We start from the raw sequence: 22,515 nt of genomic DNA on the forward strand, positions 1-22,515 counted from the left end.
CTAGTGTGAACCCGGCCTAAAAGCAAAATCGGCTTCCATGGTCTTTTTTTTTTTTTTTTTTTTTTTTTAAGCTGATTTGGCTACCATCCACATCTTCACCAGATTTTGCACTCTCCAATTTTAGTAAATCAACTCCATAGGGTTATCAGTACCTAACCTAACCCCATTGCTAAAATTGAACGCAAGTGTGAATATGTAGAACTGTACAAGCACAGGATCCGCTATGAAAGTGCAGGCCTCCTACTATGTTTCCAAGTTGGTCATGATGCCAAACCTTGTAGGCTGGTAGTTTGTTCAGGATTGTCCAGAGTTTAATAGGCAGTTTCACAACCGCTTCTTACCTATCTGTGTAATAATACTGTGGAGTACTACAAATGCATCAACTTCACATTCCCAGGATAGAGAACCTTTTGGGTAAAACTTGATATTGTAGCTCAAGAACTTCAATTGGATGGAGCTCTGTGTGCTGTTACATCATTCTGTAAGACCACAGTCTTGCAAGGAAATTGTACACAGCAGTGGGACCTTTATTTAGGTGCTGGTTCTAATTATATAGGAATAAGGGAGGAGGGTAATGCATGGAGTGGTCAGTAACGGCTGTGAAATTTTTCATTATCCTGGAAACATTTTGTGTCTTGCAATAACATACAAGAATTGACATGGCTTCTGTTTTAGTGGCAATGCGTACATTCAGTAGACTAAAACTTAATGTTTGCATTTGGTAAGTATAATTTATTGTCTAGTTTTTTGTTTGTTTTTTTTTGTTTTTTGTTAATTTTTATATATTAAAGTCTACAAATGTTTTAGCATGTTTCTTAAAAATATACAGTGCAAAGTATTCACAAAGAATGCTACGAGATGTTTTCTCTTTTTTTTTTTTTCTTTTTTTTTTTTTTTTTAACACTTTATTAGTTCATATGTTTGTATTTTTTTTTTTTTAATTATGGTATTTATGTAATCCCACTTATTTTGAGTATACATTTCTTTATATTTTTAAATCTATTTTGTTATTTTTAGCAATGTGCAGTAACTTGTTTTTCATCTGTAAGTATTACATTTTATTTTGTGAAATCCTTTCCGTGGGTTTCATTGGTACGCAATGTTGTGGACCACTGCTTGTTGTTACGATACAGAAAAGCCTGTGTCTATTTTAGGCATTTACTGTACATTTCCACTGTGAAAGGCGCGAGATTGTGTCATCTCATGCTCGCCTCCTGCAGGTCTCGTCCTGCTGAAATATGGACTAAGTTAAACCTCGTGAGTACTTGACCCGGCTTCTCTCTGCAGCCAAAAGCGTAAGAACCGCACATTGGAATTGTAATTTTTTTTTTTTTTTTTTTTATGGGGAACAAACCAGGATTGGTGTGCTGTACTCTGCTGTGTTTAGGAGAAACAGATTTTTTTTTTTTTTTCTACAAACCCTCTGCAGATATGTGGACTTTGAGTTGTGTATGTGTGCGTGAATGTGTACACACTTAATCTATACATAGCATGTCACTAGTTTGTCTGTATAGTAGGGTGTACTTCACCACTGGCTGCATTCATGAAAGTGTCCATTATTTGGCTTCACTTTCCCTCACTTTTATGATTTTACCTGGCCCGACTTTCTTTTTCTTCATTTAATTTTTTTTTCTTTTATCGCTAATTTCTCAAGCTTCATGTCTTGTGCCCATGTGAGGATGTGGAAAATATTTTCCAAATTGGGTGTTTGACTCATTCAAAAGGTTTTTTTTTCCTCTTTAATCTACACTCATTACCCCATAATGACAAATTGAAAACAGAATTTTAGAAATGTATGAAAAAGGAAAAACTGAAATATCATATTGGCACAAGTATTCAGACCCTTTGCGACAACACTTGAAATTTAGCTCAAGTGCTGCCCATTACTCTTGATTATTGCTGAGATGTTTCTACACCTTGACTGGAGCTCACCTGTGGTAAATTATATAAATTGGACATGATTAGGAAAGGCACACTCCTCTCCATAAAAGGCCTCAGATTTTATTTATTTATTTCAGTTACTTATATAGTGCCGTCAATTTACGCAGCGCTTTACATATACATTGTACATTTACATCAGTCCCTACCCTCAAGGAGCTTACAATCTAAGGTCCCTAACTCACATTCATACATACTAGGGACAATTTAGACAGGATCCAATTAACCTATCAGCATGTCTTTGGAGTGTGGGAGGAAACCGGAGTACCCGGAGGAAACCCACGCAGGCACAGGGAGAACATGCAAACTCCAGGCAGGTAGTGTTGTGGTTGGGATTCGAACCAGCGACCCTTCTTACTGCTAGGCGAAAGTGCTATCCACTACACCACTGTGCCGCCATGACAATGCATACTGTATCAGAGCAAAAGCCATGAGGTCAAAGGAACTGCCTGCAGAGCTCAGACAGGATTATTGCAGGGCACAGAACTGGGGAAGGCCACAACAAAATTTCTGCTGCACGGTGGCCTCCATAATTCTCAAATGGAAGAAGTTTGGCACAACCAGGGCTTAAGAGCTAGTCACCCAGCCAAACTGAGCAATCTGGGGAGAAGGGCCTTTGTAAAAGAGGTGACCAAGAACCTGATAGTCACTCTGACGCAGCTCCAGAAATGCTGTGTGGAGATTGGACAAGGTTCCAAAAGGACACCCATCACTGCAGCGCTCCATTGGCTTTATGGCAGAATGGCTAGACTGAAGCCTCTCCTCAGTGAAAAACACATGAAAGCCTGCTTGGAGTTTGCAAACAAAGTACATGAATAACTCTGACTGAGGAAGGAAGATTCTCTGTTCTGATTAAAAACAAACAAAGGCGCCTCTAAGTGCAGAAGATAAACAATTTTAATACCCCAACTGGGTTAAAAACACACAGGGAACAGCTGTGAAGCCGGCGTCGTCAGCGTGTGAGGGCCGGCTTCACAGCTGTTCCCTGTGTTTTACACCACTGCTGACAGTGACTACATCCATCCTCCTGAAGGCTTCCTCTGATCGTGACCCCTTCCAATGCAGCCTTAACCACGATGTGCCTGTTTTCTACTTCTATTTTGTAAGTGTTTTTAACCCAGTTGGGGTATTAAAATTGTTTATCTTCTGCACTTAGAGGCGCCTTTGTTTGTTTTTATGTCATTTTAGACCCTGCTTCAAGTCTTTTAAAGTTGCAGCCCTTTCTGCTGAAGATTACCATCCTTTCATCCCTTTCAACCAACATTTCTCCCGTTCATTTTTGGACTGCCGACCCCTAATAGAGACATCATTTGGACTACGCTAGTCCTGTGCGCCCTATACTACTTTTTATTTCTGTTCTGATTAAGCCAAGGCTGAACTGTTTAGCCTCAATTCTAAACGTTATGTCTGGAGGAAATCGGGCACCACTCATTACCTTCCCAATACCATCCTAACAGTGAAGCATGGTGCTGGCAGCATCATGCTGGGGTGTTTTTGAGCAGCAGGAACTGGGAGACTGGTCAGGGTTGAGGTAAAGCTGAATGGAGCATATCAGATATCCTCAATAAAAACTTGTTCCACAGCTTAGGACGTCAGACTGAGCCGAAGGTTCACCTTCCAACATGACAACGATCCTAAGCACACAGCCAAAACAAGTCAACAAGCCAAAACGAGTGGCTTAGAGACAACTTTGTGAATGTCCTAGAGTGGCCCTGACTTGAACATCTCTGGAGAGACCTGAAAATGTCTGTCCACCGATCATCCCTATCCAATGTGACTTAGTTTGAGAGGATTTGCAAAGGAGAATGGCAGAAAATTCCCCAATCCAGGTGTGTGAAGCTGGTTGCATCACACCCAAAAAGACTCGAGGAGAGAGAGCGGTACCTGGTCCCACTTCCGCGCGAGATCACCCAGAAGTTCAGAGCCTCAACTCCCCACCCCCCCAAACCCCCGGGCCATTTACAAAGCATGGTGCATTTTGCGCATGCGTAGTGGGGAACCGGTGTTCTGTCGGATAGTGCCCGTGTTTTCCAGCACTGCCCATAATTGAATAATACACCCCTCACCGACATGAACACGCCTTGCCAGCGCGAGCACAATCTGGCAGAAAAATTTCTTCAATCGGCTATTGTGCACAGGCGCTGTCTTGCCGACACAATAGCTGATCGTAAACTCAGCTGTTGTGCTGTTCCGTACAGCGCATGCGCCATTTGTCCCGGGCACTTCTTGATGGAACACCGGCTGTGAAGCCGCAGGGCTTCCCTTACAAGCAATGGCAGCACCTGAGAGCTAATTGAAAGATCGACTGGGGTGAAGACACTGCAGGATCCCTGGACAGGTCAGTGTCCTAATATTAAAAGTCCACAGTATTTGTAGCTGCTGACTTTTTTAATTTTTCTGAGGCAACCTGGACCTCCTTTTTAAGTTTTCACTTTGTTATTATGGGGTACTGAGTGTAAATTAATGAGAAAAATAATACATTTAAACAAATGTAGTATGAGGCTGCAACGTAAAATTGAAAAATGTGAAGGATCTTCTGAAACGAAAAAAAGTGAAGGTGGTCTGAATACAAGGAATACAGTGTAGATTTAAAAATGTTTGCCATCTATCTACATCTGGCTGACAGGTTTCCTCAAAATAGGTCAGGCACATTGTCCCTGTCATTCAGTCTGCCAACTTGGGATGCTATTGAGATAATGTTTGTGTGTTCTGAGCACAAGCCTGCTGGAAGCCAAGCCAAGTCCACAAACATACAATCTCTGCCTAGCACTACAGAACAAAGTCATTGTGCAACACTCACATTTTGAATGAAATCGGACAACACAGCAAAGCAAACATGGTGAGAATATGCTGTGCGTAAACCTCTCAATTGTATCCATTTATTCAGCAGTTGTATTAAAGTGCTTTTCCTCAAAGGTGTTTTTTTATTATTGTATCCTGTTGGGTCTTAATTTGAGGCGATTACATCTGAGCAGGGCTGTGTTTACCAGCACAGGGATGCACAGATGTTGCTTGCATCCCCATGCCGGCAGTCCTATAGCTGTCATTTGGGACGCAGCAACTGCACGGACACAGCCCCCAGTATGCACCTGTATGGACGTCATATTTGGAAGCAGCAGCTGTGTCCCAATCCAAAAATATGGAACTGCCAGCACAGGGATGCAGGCAACACTTGTGCATCCCCAAGCCGGTAAAACACGGCCCTGCATGGGACATGGGTATAATCGCCCTGTATTAACAAGGCCTTAGGCTGAAGATGTAAATGTTTTCTGTAGACTATTTAATAATATTAAACTGTGCTCTGACTGGCATAGATTATCCTTACCTAAGTATTGTGTATTGTGAAATTAAACTAATGAAAGTTAATTCATGATAGTTTTCTAGGCCATACTGCACACTGTGGACCCTAGTGTAGCTCCTGAAAAGTTAGTGGTTTCAGTTTGTTTCACAGCAACAGTCAGTCTTTTCGTTTCTCCCCTTAAGTAATCTGGTTGATTTTGGGCAAGCGTTTCTTTTGGTTCTTCAGATACCATCTTTAACTACTTGGCTACTGGGCACTTTTACCCCCTTCCTGCCCGGGCCACTTTTCAGCTTTCAGTGCAGTCGCACTTTGACAATTGCGCGGTCATGTAACGCTGTACCCAAACTTTTTTTTTTTTTTTTTCTTTTTCTTTTTTTTTTTTTTTTTTTGACAGCTTTCTTTTGGTGGTATTTAATCACCACTGTTTTTTTTTCATGGTTTGCTAAAAAAAAAAAAAAATGAAAAAAGGCCAAAAATTTTGGGGGATTTTGTGTTTTGTATTTTTGTTTTTTTCCCAACCACTAAAGGCAGAGAAAGAAACACCGCCAGCGCGTCTAGGAGCAGCAGGGTATCATTTATCATTAAATGCTTGATGTTCCTAAACATGTGTAAATGTGCCTAGGTGCGTTAAGCGCTTGAGCATTCAATTTAGTGGCCAGAATAAATTATTATCCTGGCCAATGAAATGAATGCCCAATCGCTTGACGTGTCTAAACACGTTACACGCGTTTACAAGTGACAAGCCTATTTTTCTGTCAAAGCTATGCTGCCAGGAGGAAATGAGTCTTGGAAAGTTAGCACAACATCCAGTGTCTGAGGCCCAATGATGAACTGAACTTATGAAAGCTGTGCCCAGAAAAATAGGATTTTTAAAACGGCTTACCTGTAAAATCCTTTTTCTTTTGTACATCACGGGACACAGAGCCATAGTAGTTACTATGTGGGTTATAGGCCACCTTCAGGTGATGGACACTGGCACACCCTAAGACAAAAAGTCCACTCCCTATAAAACCCCTCCCACTACTGGGAGTACCTCAGTTTTGTAGCAAAGCAATACACGTGTATGCCAAAAGAAAGGAGGGACCTCTGTGTCCCATGATGTACTTCAAAGAAAAGGGTTTTACAGGTAAGCTGTTTTAAAAATCCTATTTTCTTATCATACATCACAGGACACAGAGCCATAGTAGTTACTATGTGGGATGTCCCATAGCAATGCCAACTGAAGGGAGGGAGACACAACAAAAGTAGGGCACTAAGAGACTAGAGGACTTATACTGCACCTGCAGTACACTGCGCCCAAAGGCGATATCCTCATGACCTTTTACATCTACTTGTTAGAATCTGGTAAATGTATGGACCGAAGACCAAGTTGCGGCCTTGCAGATCTGAGCCATGGAGGCTTGGTGATGCACTGCCCAGGAAGTACTAACAGCCCTGGTGAAGTGCACTTTAATATGAAAAGGAGGAATCTTGCTCTTTAAACCATAAGCTTGAACGATTTCTTGTTGAAACTGTTTATGAAGATTTCATACTGCCTGTCCTCTTTTACGACCTTCAGGCATTTGAACAAAAACATCCATTTTCCGAATCTGAGCAATCGCCTTTAAGTAGACATTGACTGCTCTCACCACATCAAGAAAATGTAGTGATTTTTCTTCCAAAGAACAGGGTTCTGGAAAAATGAAGGTAGAACAATATCCTGGCTTAGATAAAAACCTGATACTACCTTTTGGTTAAAAAGTTAGGATGAGGACGCAATACTACCTTATCCCTGTGAACAATAAAAATAGGGCTCTTTACAAGAAAGAGCAGCCAATACTGATACCCTTCTTGCAGCAGATATGGTTACCAGAAAAAATTGTTTCCTTGTCAAAAAAAGACCAAGGGAATGTCGTATCAGCCCAAAAAAGGCTGTTTTGTAATGCCGACAAAACTAAATTCAAGTCCCAAGGGTTCAGGGGTTACTTAACCGGAGATTAAGCCGTGTTACCCCCTGAATAAAGTTATGAACCAAAGAATGCAAAGCAAGTGGTTGTTGAAATAATACCGATAAGGCCGAGACCTGTCCTTAGCACTCAAGGCAAGCTTTATTTCTCACCCCATCTGCAGAAAAAACAAGGACTCTACCTTCACTTATTTCCTGGGGTGCGGCTCCTGGTTTCACACCAGGAGACATATGTTTCCCAGACTCCATAATATATAACCATGGAGGCCAGGTCTGCATTAACCAAGGCAGAAAACTACCGAACCTGACGGCCCACGCTTCTTCAGAGTGTGAGCGTCAATAGCCAAACCATTAAATTTAGCATTTGTAAAGTAGGATGGAACTCCGGACCTTGTGAGAGAAGGTCTAGCCTTGAAGGTAGGGCACATGGGTCACGTACTGCCATCTCTACCATCTCTGCATACCAAGATTTCCTGGACCGCGCTGGGGGTTACAGGAATCAACTACTTCCTTTCCCTGTGAAGAAGTCGTGGACGCAGGCAGAATAGGAGGGAATGCAGAAATCTGTGAGAACCGATTCCATGGGAATAGCAAGGTATCTGTTCCGCATGCTAGCGGGTCCTTTGTTCTTGACACAAAGTTGTTGATTTCTTTGTTGAACCTGGACGCAAACAGATCTATGTCTGGGGTCCCCCATCCTTGACATATTGACAGGAAAATATCAGGGTGAAGGAACCATTCTCCCGGGAACAACTGCTGGCAACTCAAGTAGTCCACCTGCTAATTTTCTATTCCTAGAATGAAGACTGCCGATAGGCAAAGTACATTGTTTTCTGCCCAAGATGGGATAAGATTCACCTTTCTTTGGGCCGCACAAATTCTTGTGCCCCCTTGGTCATTGATATAGGCCATTGCTGTGGCATAGACGGATTGAATCCTGGCAGGACAATACCTTAAACTGAACGTTCAGGCCCTCAGGACCGAGTGTTCTGCCTGAATTTCTAAAATGTTAATGGGCAAGACCAATTTACTATTTCCCAGGTAACTGAAGGAAGGATTTTACCCTTTTCAGATTTTTGCATGTTAACCATAAACTGAGGCTCCTGCGCACCCAGCCCACAGTACCTGGTATTTCCAGGTGGTCTTTCATCCGGGTTCTAACCAGGCCCGACCCTGCTTAACCTCCAAGATCAGATGAGATTGGGTGCTATCAGGGTGATGTGGCCATAGGCTTCGGAGTCAGACACATTGGGAATGTAGAGCTTGAACCCTTTGTTTCAAGCCGATAGGATACTGTTTTGCAGCAGTCTAGAATGAGACCGAGCATAAGAAACGCCCTTGAATGAAGCCGCCATCTTTACCAACAACCTCATGCAAAGTTGAATAGGAGAAAATCATCTTGCTTCGACTACCTAAATCAGTTCCTTTATGGTGCTGCTCTTTGCCTGGGGTACGTACTTTTTTTTTTTTTCTGGTGTACCTATGATCAGACCCAAGTGTTTTTCTTCATAGTTTTAAAGAAAATTTCTCCTAGGTTGAGAATCTGACCTAGATATTCCAGGTAGTCGAATGTGGTCTAAGCAGGCTACCGACTGTCTATCAAAAACAGATCGACTAGGTAAACCATAATTTATACCTTGGGCCCTCAATCTGGCTAGAAGAGGAGCCAGAACCTTTGCTATGTGTACTTGAGGTGCAGCAGCTAGACCGGAAAACAGAGCTACATACTGAAAATGAAGATTTTTTTCATGTTGAAAGTAGATATTACTAGTGAGCGAGGAAATAGGCATATAGAGATATGCATCTTTGACGTTGATTGATGCCAGAAGTTCTCCTCCTTGTAGGATGGAGATAACAGGTTGGATTATCATGCAGAAAAAGAGATTATATTCAGGAATTGAGTTTTAGATCTTTTGAGATCCAGAATTTCCGTTTGGATTTAACCAAAATCCCCAACCTCTGCTCATAGCCTCCCTGACAGTAATCCCGAGTGTGGTTCGGGGTTAAATTTCAGTCCCATTAGCGGTAATCCCGAGCCACACTCGGGATTACATTGCAGGATCCTGGTGCGGCGTTACCTTGTCCCCAGGATCCCGCGATGTCCCCCGCAGTGTCCGTGGGCTCTGTCTCCTCCGAAGCCTCTCCGTGCCAGGCTCCGTTCCCTGCGAGCGGCGCAACGCACGGGGCGGAGCCTGGCGGCAAATTCAAAAAAATTTACAAATCATAACACATACAGTACTGTAATCTTACAGATTACAGTACTGTGTGAAATTATTTCACATCCCTTTTGTCCCCAGTGCTTTGGCCCATGCCCTGCATGCAGGTTTATATTATATATACTGTTCTTTCTGCCTGGAAACTGGAGATTGTCCATAGCAACCAAAAAGTGTCCCTTTATGTCAAAAGTGGCTTTAGATCAGCTAGAAAACAGCGATAGTAAATTAGAACACTTGCAGAATTGAGCGATAGTGAATCGTGGGGAAATTTATTTTATTATTATATTTTTTTTAATTATTTATATTTATTTATTATATTATAATTTATGATTTTGTGTTTCAAACTTCATCATACCCGGGATATCTACTAGACTCTTGGTGGACAGATATAAGCGTGTTATTGTTAAGAATTACAGGCCTACAATATAAAACGCCAAATTTCCATGCAAAATAATTGTACCGCTTTCAGCAACTAAAATCCGAAATAATCATACCGCCAGGGAGGTTAAATGAGGGGCCACCATGAGCACTCTTTGCCAAAAGATGGTCCAATGCTTGAGAGAGAGATTTGTTTTTTTCTGGATCCTTAGTAACATTTGATCTGAGAAAAAAAAAATGAGGAGACAAACTCTTGGAACTCCAGTTTGTACGTTGGAGCTATTGAGGATGTCCCCCATTCGTCTATACACTCCTTCTGCCAGATCCCTGAGAACTGCAGAATTCCTTATTAAGCAAGCAGGGGCACCACCTCATAAGGAGGCTAAACTAGCCAGGAGCTTCTTGCGTGATGCTTAGCGAAGGGCGCAAGGCCCAAAGGATAGAATCTGTCATAGCAACTATTGCAAACATAAAGCTGCCTTCTGGACCTGCTGAGCAGGGTGATCTTGAACACCTGTTTAAACTGGTTTCTCAACGAATAACCAATTACTGTCAGAGCTGGCTGAGACACTCAACCTGCAAGAAAAAAAAGTTTTTGTTTTTTTTAATAGGAATTCCAACCTTTTATCCATTGAATCCCTAAGTATTTGAGTATTGTCTGCCGGACAAGTCAAACTTGCTCACAAAGGATATAGTAGCATTAACTGCTGGTATATACCCTACTTAGTGAATTTCCTCCACCATAGGATAAAGTGTGTAAACTTTTTAGGAGGGAAAATAATACTTATCTGGGTGATCCTCCAGATACAAAAAACTTTTCCAACAAAGAATGGACAGGAAAAAGCATGCACAGCTTGAGGAGGTTTTAGCGAACCCAAACACTAAATTAAGGGTACATAAATGTGGAGCCGATCAACAAGAATTTGTACTATCAATCTTACAGATTATGAAAGCTGACTCTCCCGCATTTGACACCTCAGAAGAGGAGTCCTCAGCCTCACCACAGTTCCCTGAGGGAATTTGTCTTCTCCTGCCCCTAGTTCCTAAATCTGAGGGTTCTAGGAAAATGGAAGGGAACCTGTGGCATCTTGACCACACTGGGATGCGATTAAAGTCACTAAACTTTATTATTTTAAACCCTACCGTGGCTGAGGAAAGAGTAAAATGAACAGGGGCTGCAGTGTTGAAAACAGTTGCAAACATTTCATGGCCCTGATGCTCACTCTGACCAGCCACCCCCTCTCAGGGGAGATGCCATTTGTAGAGTAGGCTTTCCAGAGCTTGATGGGAGACCCTTTTAGCTCCTTTTTTGGAGGTGTTTCAACCCCCCCTTCTGAACATAGTCCGATGCACAAAGCAGAGGTACTACCAGAAGAAATTACATCCATTGCTTGAGCAATAGTCGGCCACTGCCGCCTCTATTAATGCTCAGCCTGATGCAACAGTAAATGTGTAAAAAAATGAATGCTTGTGTCGCCAAACCTTTCTTGCCCCTCATGCTCTTGTGTCCCTCCGCAGCTTGCAGCAGTAACCATGGTGCTTTTAAAAAACACATTTTCCCACGCTGGATGTTGGAGAACAACAAGCCCCACCCCCCCCTCCGTCACCCCCTCATCTCTTTTTTTCTTAAAGAGCTTTCCCGCGCGCCTCTGATCCTATGGGATCGTTTTTGTGAGGGGGGAAAATGGCGGAGGGAGCCTGGAAGCTGCCAAGTAGGGCGGCGTGCCGGTCGTTTTTTCTTTTGGTTGTTTTTTTTTCTCCTGGCGTTTCTTACTCATAAAGAGGGGGGGAAAACGGCACAGGTGGGGGTGTCTGGTGAAGAGAAACACCCCCCCCCCCAGACTTACCGGAGGTCTGCTGCTGGCTGGAAGAAAGGAAGCTGTTCCGGACACAACGTGAGCTCTCTGAGGAACCGTGAGAAGGTATGTGCTTAATAAAGCCCCCGGTGGTGACACATAGAAATGACAACATTTACTAAATTAAAGGAGACATTCATAAGAAAATTCAAAAATTTCTTAGAAAACTCCACTTGCCTTTCCTGCCGCAGGGTTTTCTGTGGTAAAACCAACAGACCCAATCTTCACCCTTCACAGTGGATTCCGTTAACAAACCTTCAGGAGCTGGGGATCCTCGGGGAAACACACAATCCTGGACCTGTAATAGCACCACCACCAGTAAAACTTTATGGCCTTAATACCAAAAGTAATGGATCCCGGGGTCCAGCTCTCTAAAAAGAGAAGCGTTTACAGGCAAAACCTCATTTCTTTGGACACGAGGCCCGGGTACCATTCAATTCGACCAAAAAGACACTCTGAATGGATCTGGCTGCATGGCTAGCCCCAGCAAGGATTGCTCCAGAGGAACTCAGCACAGCACATCTTTACTTGTGACCAACACCTTAGACACTGGCGAAAAAACTTAGGTACTCCCAGTAGTGGGAGGGGTTATATAGGGAGTGGACTTTTTGTCTTAGGGCGTGCTAGTGTCCATCACCTGAAGGTGGCCTATAACCCACATAGTAACTACTATGGCTCTGTGTCCCATAATGTACGATAAGAAAGACAGGCAGAATACAAAGGACTAGTCACCATTATTGCTTGCTGTCTCCCTACTTTTGATCCGGTTCCCTGTAGAGGTGGACATCTTGGAAGAATCAGTGTTTTGCTTCCCCATGTGGGAGCCTCCAGCAAAGAGATTGGTGAGCAGCACAGTAGTGACCTCATCAAATTTCGAAACACTAGCAGTCAGAGGCAGCAGTACCTTGGCTCTCACGCTGCAGATATAAAGCTATAAGGCTTTAGACACCCAAGTGCCTCCCTCACATGTAAAGAAAACACACTGCTATTTTTCAGGAGGAATTAAGGACAAGAGGTATATATTTTTAGGGTACTAATTGTGCACGATTAACATTTTTAGATGTTCCCTATAACGTAAGAAAAAACCTTCAATTTTGAGATCAGGTTCATGCTAAAAACTGCTGTTACAATAACCAACCTGATGAGCAAGAACATCCTACTGGGCCAAGTCATCTGACTTGCAACATACTTTTCTGTATGCATGCACAAGTGTAAATGTGTGTGTGCATGTTGCTGTTGTGTTTTTGTTTTTGTTTTGTTTTTTTTACATTTGAAAGATGGGATTCTGATTAAATGCTTTGTCAGTTTGAGTGTCTGATCTCTTTCTCCATCTCTCCAAACACTGCATGTAAAACACCATACTCTTTAAAGAACTGGGCATCCTGCATTTTTCCAGCCCCATTTCGGAAAATAACCACATACAAACCATTTGCTGTTCCATCTTTTATGCTGTTGTACCTCTTCCTAATTCTGTATTGGACAGCCAAAGCATGAGTGCTGTGTAAACAGATGTAGGACAAACTTTCTTATGTTTTTTTAATATGTTCACTAGACCTCTTAGATTCTTGATCTGCATTTAATATATTTTCCTTTTAGAAATTAAAACATCTAGATTAGATTTTTTTTAAAAACCTAAAGGTCTCTTGTCATCAGATCATTTTAGTATGAATAAGTGTATTCTTGATTTTTCATTTTGTTTTAGTGCCTTAAATAGCATTAAAATTAAGAGCCGCAGTAGCATTTTTATGCCATGTCATATAGAGTTTAGAGCATTACCTTCTGAGTTCACATTCTTTAACTAACCCTTATATGTTGTGTTAATTCAGTAGATAATACATTTAGCCTGATTTTGTTAGCTATAATGATTAGCATGTGCCATAACCTAGGGGTGGTGGGGTTTTGAAATGGGAATTAGTAAAATTTTGTATTAGCAAAATTTAATTCCTACTAAATTGTGACCCTCATATGTACCATATATTTTCCTGAAAAATAGCAAAATTATTATGCAGTCTAGAGCATGACATATACATTATCTTACTACCTTGTTTTTATGCTATATAATAAGTTTTTATTTTATTCAGGTTTCACTGCAATAACGGCCACTAATCCCATCTGGCTTATTAAAACACGACTACAGTTAGATGCAAGGTAAGATTGTTTTTAGGCAAAATAGATTTGCAGCTTCATAACCAAAGTGCTACAGTTCAGTTCTCTCCTGTTGTTCAGTGTTTAGGTGGTTGTTCCTAAAAGTCAACCAAACATTCAGTGTGGATACATTTTTTTAAATTATCCACAATGTCTAGGGATCCTGTTGCTATGTTTCTTTCTGATGCAGACGTGGAGATTTAGAAAAAAAAGTCCAAAATGGAGCTCAGATGCATAATCTACCCGCTGTCCACTGCCCCTGCCTCCACAGGGCCAGACAGTGTTTATAGTCCAGTTGGAGCTGAAGCAGGTGGCATTATGGTTGGGGTCTGTAATCTAAACCAGGGGTCTCCAAACTTTATAAACAAAGGACCAGTTTACTGTCCTTCAAAGTTTAGGGGGTCAGACTTTGGCCAGTGGGAGAAGAAAATGTCCTGGCGTCATTGGGAGCAAAGAGTTCTCCATCATTGATATTAGGGGGAGTAATGGTTGGCCCCATCTAGGGAGGAATAGTGTCCCATCACTGGTAAAGTAATGGTGCTCCATCATTGGTGTCAGCGGGAGGCATAGTGCTCCATGGTTCGTGTCAGTGGAAGGAATAGTGCTCCATTGTTGGTGTCAGTGGGAGAAATGGCGCTCCATCATTGGTGTCACTGGGAGGAATAGTGCTCCATCATTAACATTGTTATTCCTTTTTCTTGTATACTAGATTGTCCCTGCAGTCCTTTTCCTTCTAAAAAAAAAAAAAAGAAAAGAAAACTTGACAGATGCTGTTGATACCTCCCTATATAGTACCACATAAAGATTTTTTATTTTTCTTGTCTTTGTGCCACTGGTAGGCATGATTAGATTTTACTTGCAGCTAAACCTGCTAATATAGCCTAGCCATTGTAATGTATTGGTTTCATGTGTGGCCCAGTATGTACCTATTTTATTAAGCCCAAAGAGAAGCTGTGTTCAGAAAATCATTGCATCCGGTTACAGTTCCCATTAATTCAGAATATTCAGTACTGTGTGTGCCAATTTTCTGATTGGTAGTAACCATTGTGTCTGTTGCACATATAATCTTTTTGTTCCTGGTTTGTAGTTACATAGTTGGTAAGGTTGAATAAAGACAATAGTCCTTCCAGTTCAATCTGCCAGTGGTTGAGGGGTGGAAGTGATGATTCCATAGAGAATTTTGAAGTAGCTGTTAACCACTTGTCAACCAGCTCACGCACATGAGCGTGGCTGTGAGTCGGGTGGACTCTGTCTGCTGGCGACTCCCGATCGCCTAGTACAGAGGCAGAACGGGGATCTGCCAGTGTAAACAAACGGATCCCTATTCTGACAGGGGACATGTCAGATCTTCTTCTGTTGCCAGTGATCGGGAACAGTGATCTGTCAAGTCTGAGTGAGGCCACACCCCCCCTTACAGTTAGTACACACCTAGGGAACACACTTAACCCCTTGATCGGCCCCTAGTGATAACCCCTTCACTGCCAGTGTCATTTTTACATTGATCAGTGCATTTTTTTTATTTTTATAGCACTGATCAATGTAATAATGTCACTAGTCCCCAAAAAGTGTCATTTGGGGTCAGATTTGTCCGCCGCAATGTCGGAGTCCCGCTAAAAAACGCAGATCACCGCTATTGCTAGTAAAGACAATACAAAAAAAAAAAAATCCCTAAATCTATCGGATAGTTTGTAGACACAATATACGCCTATTGCGATTTTCTACAAAAATATGTAGAAAAATATATATTGGCCTAAACTGCTGAATTAACCTTTGTTTTTGGGGGTTTTTTTGTGTGTTTTATTTATTTTTTTCAAAATTGTCGCTCTTTTTTTTTTTTTTTTTTTTATAGCGCAAAAAATAAAAACCGCAGAGGTGATCAAATACCACCAAAAGAAAGCTCTATTTGTGGGGAAAGTAGGGACACCTTTTGTTTAGGTACAATGTTGCACGACTGTGCAATTGTCAGTTAAAGCGACGCAGTGCCGTATCGCACAAAATGGCCTGGTCATTAAGGGGGAAAATCCTTCCGGGGCTGATGTGGTTAAAGTGATACTAAAGGCAGTTAGCCATGTCTCACTTATTAAATTAAAAAAAATAATGCAGGGCACCCTCCTAATGATACAAGATCAGTATGAAAATATCAAATTGTCTGTGTATCGAATAATGTCTATCAAACTCAATCCATGATTAGAAACGCAATCACCACTGTGCAACAGAAGTGCTGCATTCTACCATGTAATGAAAGCCAAATGTGCCACACGTGCATCCACTAATAGTGACTACTAGCCGCTCGCCTTCAAAATATGACCCCTGACTGAACAATAAGGTCATATGCACTTGTCCCCTTCAGGGGTAAAGTTTTAGATGGTACGTGAAACTCTCTTATAATTGATCCTCGAGTACGTAGGGACGTTTTAAAAAAAAAAAAAAAAAAAAAAAAAAAAAAAAAACAGACTGCTACTAGTGTTCTGTTTAGAGTTTAATGCTGCTAATGTATAACGCGCAACTTACAAGATAGTGCCGACAGGTGTGCTCTGCAATACGGATTCAATACCATCAGTAATGTGGCCGCAGGATGACTTTATTTTGTTTAAAAGTCGCATTAATTGGCTGGAGATTAGGAAGCACAGTTTCCTCTCTCAGATCAATCGGTCTCTGAGAGGAAGAAGAGCCTCCTGACCACCAACCAGCACCAGTGCAATACAGTACAGTGTCAACATAATAAAACCCATTGACCCCTCTACTGTATGTCCTATCCTTTCTCTGATCTGACCTCCCTTATCCTGCACACTGTACATTAACCCCTTCATCTCCATCCCCCACTGTATGTTGCATCACCTATACACACCAACAACTTTTTTCTTAGTTAATATACTGTCTTCACTGGGTTCTTCACTTGAATTATCAGTGCAGTCTTACTGTAGTCCTGTAGTTTTACTTTTATGTTGTGCAGTTATTGTAACAGATCTTTAATGAGACACACACTTTAAATCTTTCTTCCATTTCCAGAAACCGAGGTGAAAGACGAATGAGCGCTTTGGAATGTATCCGCAAGGTGTACAGCACAGATGGCTTTAAAGGTTTTTACAGGGGCATGTCTGCCTCCTACGCCGGCATCTCTGAAACTGTTATCCACTTTGTTATTTATGAAAGTATTAAACGGAGACTGCTGGAATATAAGACTGCAACAGCGATGGATGATGGGGAGGAGTCTACAAAAGAGGCTTCTGATTTTGTTGGACTTATGTTGGCAGCAGCAACTTCCAAGACATGTGCCACCTCTATAGCATACCCACATGGTACGTAAAGTTTGTATATATTTTTTAATTGTACTACTGACTGCTGTGTCTGTTGAAACATTGTCACTAAGGCCACTTTCACACTGAGGCGTCGGCAGTAAAGCGATGCTATTTTTAGCGGCACTTTTAACCCCCGCTAGAGGCCAAAAAAGGGTTAAAAGCGATGCTGCAGCAATGCTTTGCCGTCGCTTCGGCGGCGCTGACTATTGATTTCAATGGGCAGGGGCACTTTAGAAGCGGTGTATGCACCGCTCCTAAAGCGCCTTAAAGATGCTGCTTGCAGGACTTTTTTTAGCATCCTACCAGCTCACCGCTCCAGTGTGAAAGCCCTCACGCTTTCACATTGGAGTGACAGGAGAGGCGCTATTTTTAGCGATTTAGCAGCTGTAAAGCGCCTCTGTGTCAAAGTAGCCGTAGAGGCTGATTGCAGTCATAACCAGTGAGCAAAATTAATCCACGAACTACACAATGCAACCCAGGAAACTTTGCCACTGAGTCAGACAGCTTATTCACTTTAAATATAATTCTGTGTTGGGGGCCTTTCTTTCACCCCAGTGAAGCCCCTCACCACCCACACATACTGCAGTATGAAAGAGTAGAGCAGCCAAGCCATGAAACGCCAAAAAGAAATGTCCCACAATCCTCGGGATATTGCTATCTAGGCAACTAGTTGTACAGCATATGAATGCATAGTTGCCAACATTGTAAAAAAAAAATGTGGGACACTTTTGTGGCTGTAGGCGGAGCTGTCCAATAATTAGGGGGCGGGGCATTCGTCAGCAGGCGTGGCCTGGCAAAAACAGACAAGTGCGGCACGCGAAGCGCGCCGCGCCGAAAAATGGGCGTGGTTTACGTGACATTGTGGGCGTGGCTTAAATGGGCGTGGCTCTAGAGGGTGTGGTTAGAGTCTGAAATGAATGAGGGATGGAGAGGGGGAGAGAGGGGGAGAGAGAGGGAAATGACGGGACAGCAGCCCCAGATCCTACACAATAGAAATATGTGTATTCTAGAAAGTTTAACAATCAGCAGATAAAGATACTCCAAACACCTGGTGTTAATGCTTCAATCATCCCGGCACCATGGTTGTTATAGTGTCAGGATGATTGAAGCGCATTATTTCTATTATTATATTGTAATATAAAATGAAATCATTCAACTCACCATAATGCAGAATCAGTGGGATCCCTGAGCGTGTCACCAGCCACGTCGCCTGCCACCAGCCGTCCGTCCTTGCTTCAGATGTCCGAGCAGAGTCCGTCCTTGCATCAGGTGCCCCCGGCGGAGCCCCCCCTCACATCAGGAGTCCCCGGCGGAGCCCCCCCTCACATCAGGAGTCCCCGGCGGAGCCCCCCCTCACATCAGGAGTCCCCGGCGGAGCCCCCCCTCACATCAGGAGTCCCCGGCGGAGCCCCCCCTCACATCAGGAGTCCCCGGCGGAGCCCCCCCTCACATCAGGAGTCCCCGGCGGAGCCCCCCCTCACATCAGGAGTCCCCGGCGGAGCCCCCCCTCACATCAGGAGTCCCCGGCGGAGCCCCCCCTCACATCAGGAGTCCCCGGCGGAGCCCCCCCTCACATCAGGAGTCCCCGGCGGAGCCCCCCCTCACATCAGGAGTCCCCGGCGGAGCCCCCCCTCACATCAGGAGTCCCCGGCGGAGCCCCCCCTCACATCAGGAGTCCCCGGCGGAGCCCCCCCTCACATCAGGAGTCCCCGGCGGAGCCCCCCCTCACATCAGGAGTCCCCGGCGGAGCCCCCCCTCACATCAGGAGTCCCCGGCGGAGCCCCCCCTCACATCAGGAGTCCCCGGCGGAGCCCCCCCTCACACCAGGAGTCCCCGGCGGAGCCCCCCCTCACACCAGGAGTCCCCGGCGGAGCCCCCCCTCACACCAGGAGTCCCCGGCGGAGCCCCCCCTCACACCAGGAGTCCCCGGCGGAGCCCCCCCTCACACCAGGAGTCCCCGGCGGAGCCCCCCCCTCACACCAGGAGTCCCCGGCGGAGCCCCCCCCTCACACCAGGAGTCCCCGGCGGAGCCCCCCCCTCACACCAGGAGTCCCCGGCGGAGCCCCCCCCTCACACCAGGAGTCCCCGGCGGAGCCCCCCCCTCACACCAGGAGTCCCCGGCGGAGCCCCCCCCTCACACCAGGAGTCCCCGGCGGAGCCCCCCCCTCACACCAGGAGTCCCCGGCGGAGCCCCCCCCCTCACACCAGGAGTCCCCGGCGGAGCCCCCCCCTCACACCAGGAGTCCCCGGCGGAGCCCCCCCTCACACCAGGAGTCCCCGGCGGAGCCCCCCCTCACACCAGGAGTCCCCGGCGGAGCCCCCCCTCACACCAGGAGTCCCCGGCGGAGCCCCCCCTCACACCAGGAGTCCCCGGCGGAGCCCCCCCTCACACCAGGAGTCCCCGGCGGAGCCCCCCCTCACACCAGGAGTCCCCGGCGGAGCCCCCCCTCACACCAGGAGTCCCCGGCGGAGCCCCCCCTCACACCAGGAGTCCCCGGCGGAGCCCCCCCTCACACCAGGAGTCCCCGGCGGAGCCCCCCCTCACACCAGGAGTCCCCGGCGGAGCCCCCCCTCACACCAGGAGTCCCCGGCGGAGCCCCCCCTCACACCAGGAGTCCCCGGCGGAGCCCCCCCTCACACCAGGAGTCCCCGGCGGAGCCCCCCCTCACACCAGGAGTCCCCGGCGGAGCCCCCCCTCACACCAGGAGTCCCCGGCGGAGCCCCCCCTCACACCAGGAGTCCCCGGCGGAGCCCCCCCTCACACCAGGAGTCCCCGGCGGAGCCCCCCCTCACACCAGGAGTCCCCGGCGGAGCCCCCCCTCACACCAGGAGTCCCCGGCGGAGCCCCCCCTCACACCAGGAGTCCCCGGCGGAGCCCCCCCTCACACCAGGAGTCCCCGGCGGAGCCCCCCCTCACACCAGGAGTCCCCGGCGGAGCCCCCCCTCACACCAGGAGTCCCCGGCGGAGCCCCCCCTCACACCAGGAGTCCCCGGCGGAGCCCCCCCTCACACCAGGAGTCCCCGGCGGAGCCCCCCCTCACACCAGGAGTCCCCGGCGGAGCCCCCCCTCACACCAGGAGTCCCCGGCGGAGCCCCCCCTCACACCAGGAGTCCCCGGCGGAGCCCCCCCTCACACCAGGAGTCCCCGGCGGAGCCCCCCCTCACACCAGGAGTCCCCGGCGGAGCCCCCCCTCACACCAGGAGTCCCCGGCGGAGCCCCCCCTCACACCAGGAGTCCCCGGCGGAGCCCCCCCTCACACCAGGAGTCCCCGGCGGAGCCCCCCCTCACACCAGGAGTCCCCGGCGGAGCCCCCCCTCACACCAGGAGTCCCCGGCGGAGCCCCCCCTCACACCAGGAGTCCCCAAGGGAGCCCCCCCTCACACCAGGAGTCCCCAAGGGAGCCCCCCCTCACACCAGGAGTCCCCAAGGGAGCCCCCCCTCACACCAGGAGTCCCCAAGGGAGCCCCCCTCACACCAGGACTCCCCGGCGGAGCTCCCCCTCACATCAGGTGTCCCCAAGGGAGCCCCCCTCACACCAGGAGTCCCCGGCGGAGCTCCCCCTCACATCAGGTGTCCCCGGTGGAGCCCCCCTCACATCAGGAGTCCCCAAGGGAGCACCCCTCACACCAGGAGTCCCCGGCGGAGCCCCCCCTCACATCAGGTGTCCCCAGTGCCCCCCCTCACATCAGGTGTCCCCAGTGCCCCCCCTCACATCAGGGGTCCCCAGTGCCCCCCCTCACACCAGGAGTCCCCGGCGGAGCCCCCCCTCACACCAGGAGTCCCCGGCGGAGCTCCCCCTCACATCAGGACTCCCCGGCGGAGCTCCCCCTCACATCAGGAGTCCCCAAGGGAGCCCCACTCACACCAGGAGTCCCCGGCGGAGCTCCCCCTCACACCAGGTGTCCCCGGCGGAGCTCCCCCTCACATCAGGTGTCCCCGGCGGAGCTCCCCCTCACATCAGGTGTCCCCGGCGGAGCTCCCCCTCACATCAGGTGTCCCCGGCGGAGCTCCCCCTCACATCAGGTGTCCCCGGCGGAGCTCCCCCTCACATCAGGTGTCCCCGGCGGAGCCCCCCTCACATCAGGTGTCCCCGGCGGAGCCCCCCTCACATCAGGAGTCCCCAAGGGAGCCCCCCTCACACCAGGAGTCCCCGGCGGCGCTCCCCCTCACATCAGGTGTCCCCGGTGGAGCCCCCCTCATCAGGAGTCCCCAAGGGAGCCCCCCTCACACCAGGAGTCCCCGGCGGAGCCCCCCCTCACATCAGGTGTCCCCAGTGCCCCCCCTCACATCAGGTGTCCCCAGTGCCCCCTCCCTCACATCAGGTGTCCCCAGTGCCCCCCCCACTCACATCAGGTGTCCCCAGTGCCCCCCCCACTCACATCAGGTGTCCCCAGTGCCCCCCCCACACTCACATCAGGTGTCCCCAGTGCCCCCCCCACTCACATCAGGTGTCCCCAGTGCCCCCCCCACTCACATCAGGTGTCCCCAGTGCCCCCCCCTCACATCAGGTGTCCCCAGTGCCCCCCCCTCACATCAGGTGTCCCCAGTGCCCCCCCCCCTCACATCAGGTGTCCCCAGTGCCCCCCCCCTCACATCAGGTGTCCCCAGTGCCTGCCCCCCCCTCACATCAGGTGTCCCCAGTGCCTGCCCCCCCCCTCACATCAGGTGTCCCCAGTGCCCCCCCCCCACTCACATCAGGTGTCCCCAGTGCCCCCCCCCACTCACATCAGGTGTCCCCAGTGCCCCCCCCACTCACATCGTGTCCCACAGCGGTGCGCGCGCTCACCCCCCACCTAGAACCCCCGCCCCTTTCCATATCAGACTGGCAGCGGGGCGGGGGGTAGGCGGGCCGAGGCGGAGCGGGGCGGGCCGAGGCGGGCCGAGGCGGAGCGGGGCAGGGGGTGGGCGGCGACGCAGAAGCTTCGTCTAGCCTCCCCCCAGCCGTCTTCCTGAATTTCAACAAAATGGCGGCCGGCGGAGACAATGTCTCCGCCGGCCGCCGACCTCTAGCGGCGGTTTCAAAAACCGGAACCGAATTTTTCGGGACATTTCCCGGGACACCACAAATCCGGGAATGAAGTCCAAGTCCCGGGAATGTCCCGGGAAATTCGGGACAGTTGGCAGCTATGTGAATGCCAGGTTGAAACTCAATCCAGTGACAGTCTTCAGTGTTGCACCTTGGTGCAAAAACTTGGTACTTCTAGGTATGGGAGCATGGGATTCTCTACACTTGATCCATCATTAAAGCATATGAGGTACATTTATGTCAGAATTGAAATAGAGACCTGCAAACAGGGAACACACTCCACCCCAATGCTTAAATCATGTTGTTGCTGGTATATTTTTCTTGTAACTATATTTGATGACTAATATTAAATTGGTTCTTTATAAGCTTGCCCTGTAACAACCTCCCAAGCTATTTTTTTTAAAAATAGG

General features: G+C 47.5%; 1 protein-coding gene and 1 pseudogene across 2 annotated transcripts in view; one reads left to right on the top strand and one right to left on the bottom strand.

Moving 5' to 3' along the window:
- Positions 1 to 22,515, top strand: part of SLC25A36 (solute carrier family 25 member 36) — a 106,378-nt gene that overhangs the window by 79,827 nt on the left and 4,036 nt on the right. For both annotated transcript variants that reach the window (XM_073625926.1, XM_073625927.1), the window contains exons 5-6: positions 13,716 to 13,782; positions 16,789 to 17,078. In XM_073625926.1, coding sequence (XP_073482027.1) covers positions 13,716 to 13,782; positions 16,789 to 17,078 — 357 coding nt within the window. The remainder of the gene's footprint in view (positions 1 to 13,715; positions 13,783 to 16,788; positions 17,079 to 22,515) is intronic.
- LOC141141678 (5S ribosomal RNA) lies at positions 8,298 to 8,416 on the bottom strand (annotated as a pseudogene).

The sequence above is a fragment of the Aquarana catesbeiana genome, linkage group LG04 (genome assembly GCF_042186555.1).
Source record: "Aquarana catesbeiana isolate 2022-GZ linkage group LG04, ASM4218655v1, whole genome shotgun sequence".
Taxonomy (NCBI): domain Eukaryota; kingdom Metazoa; phylum Chordata; class Amphibia; order Anura; family Ranidae; genus Aquarana; species Aquarana catesbeiana.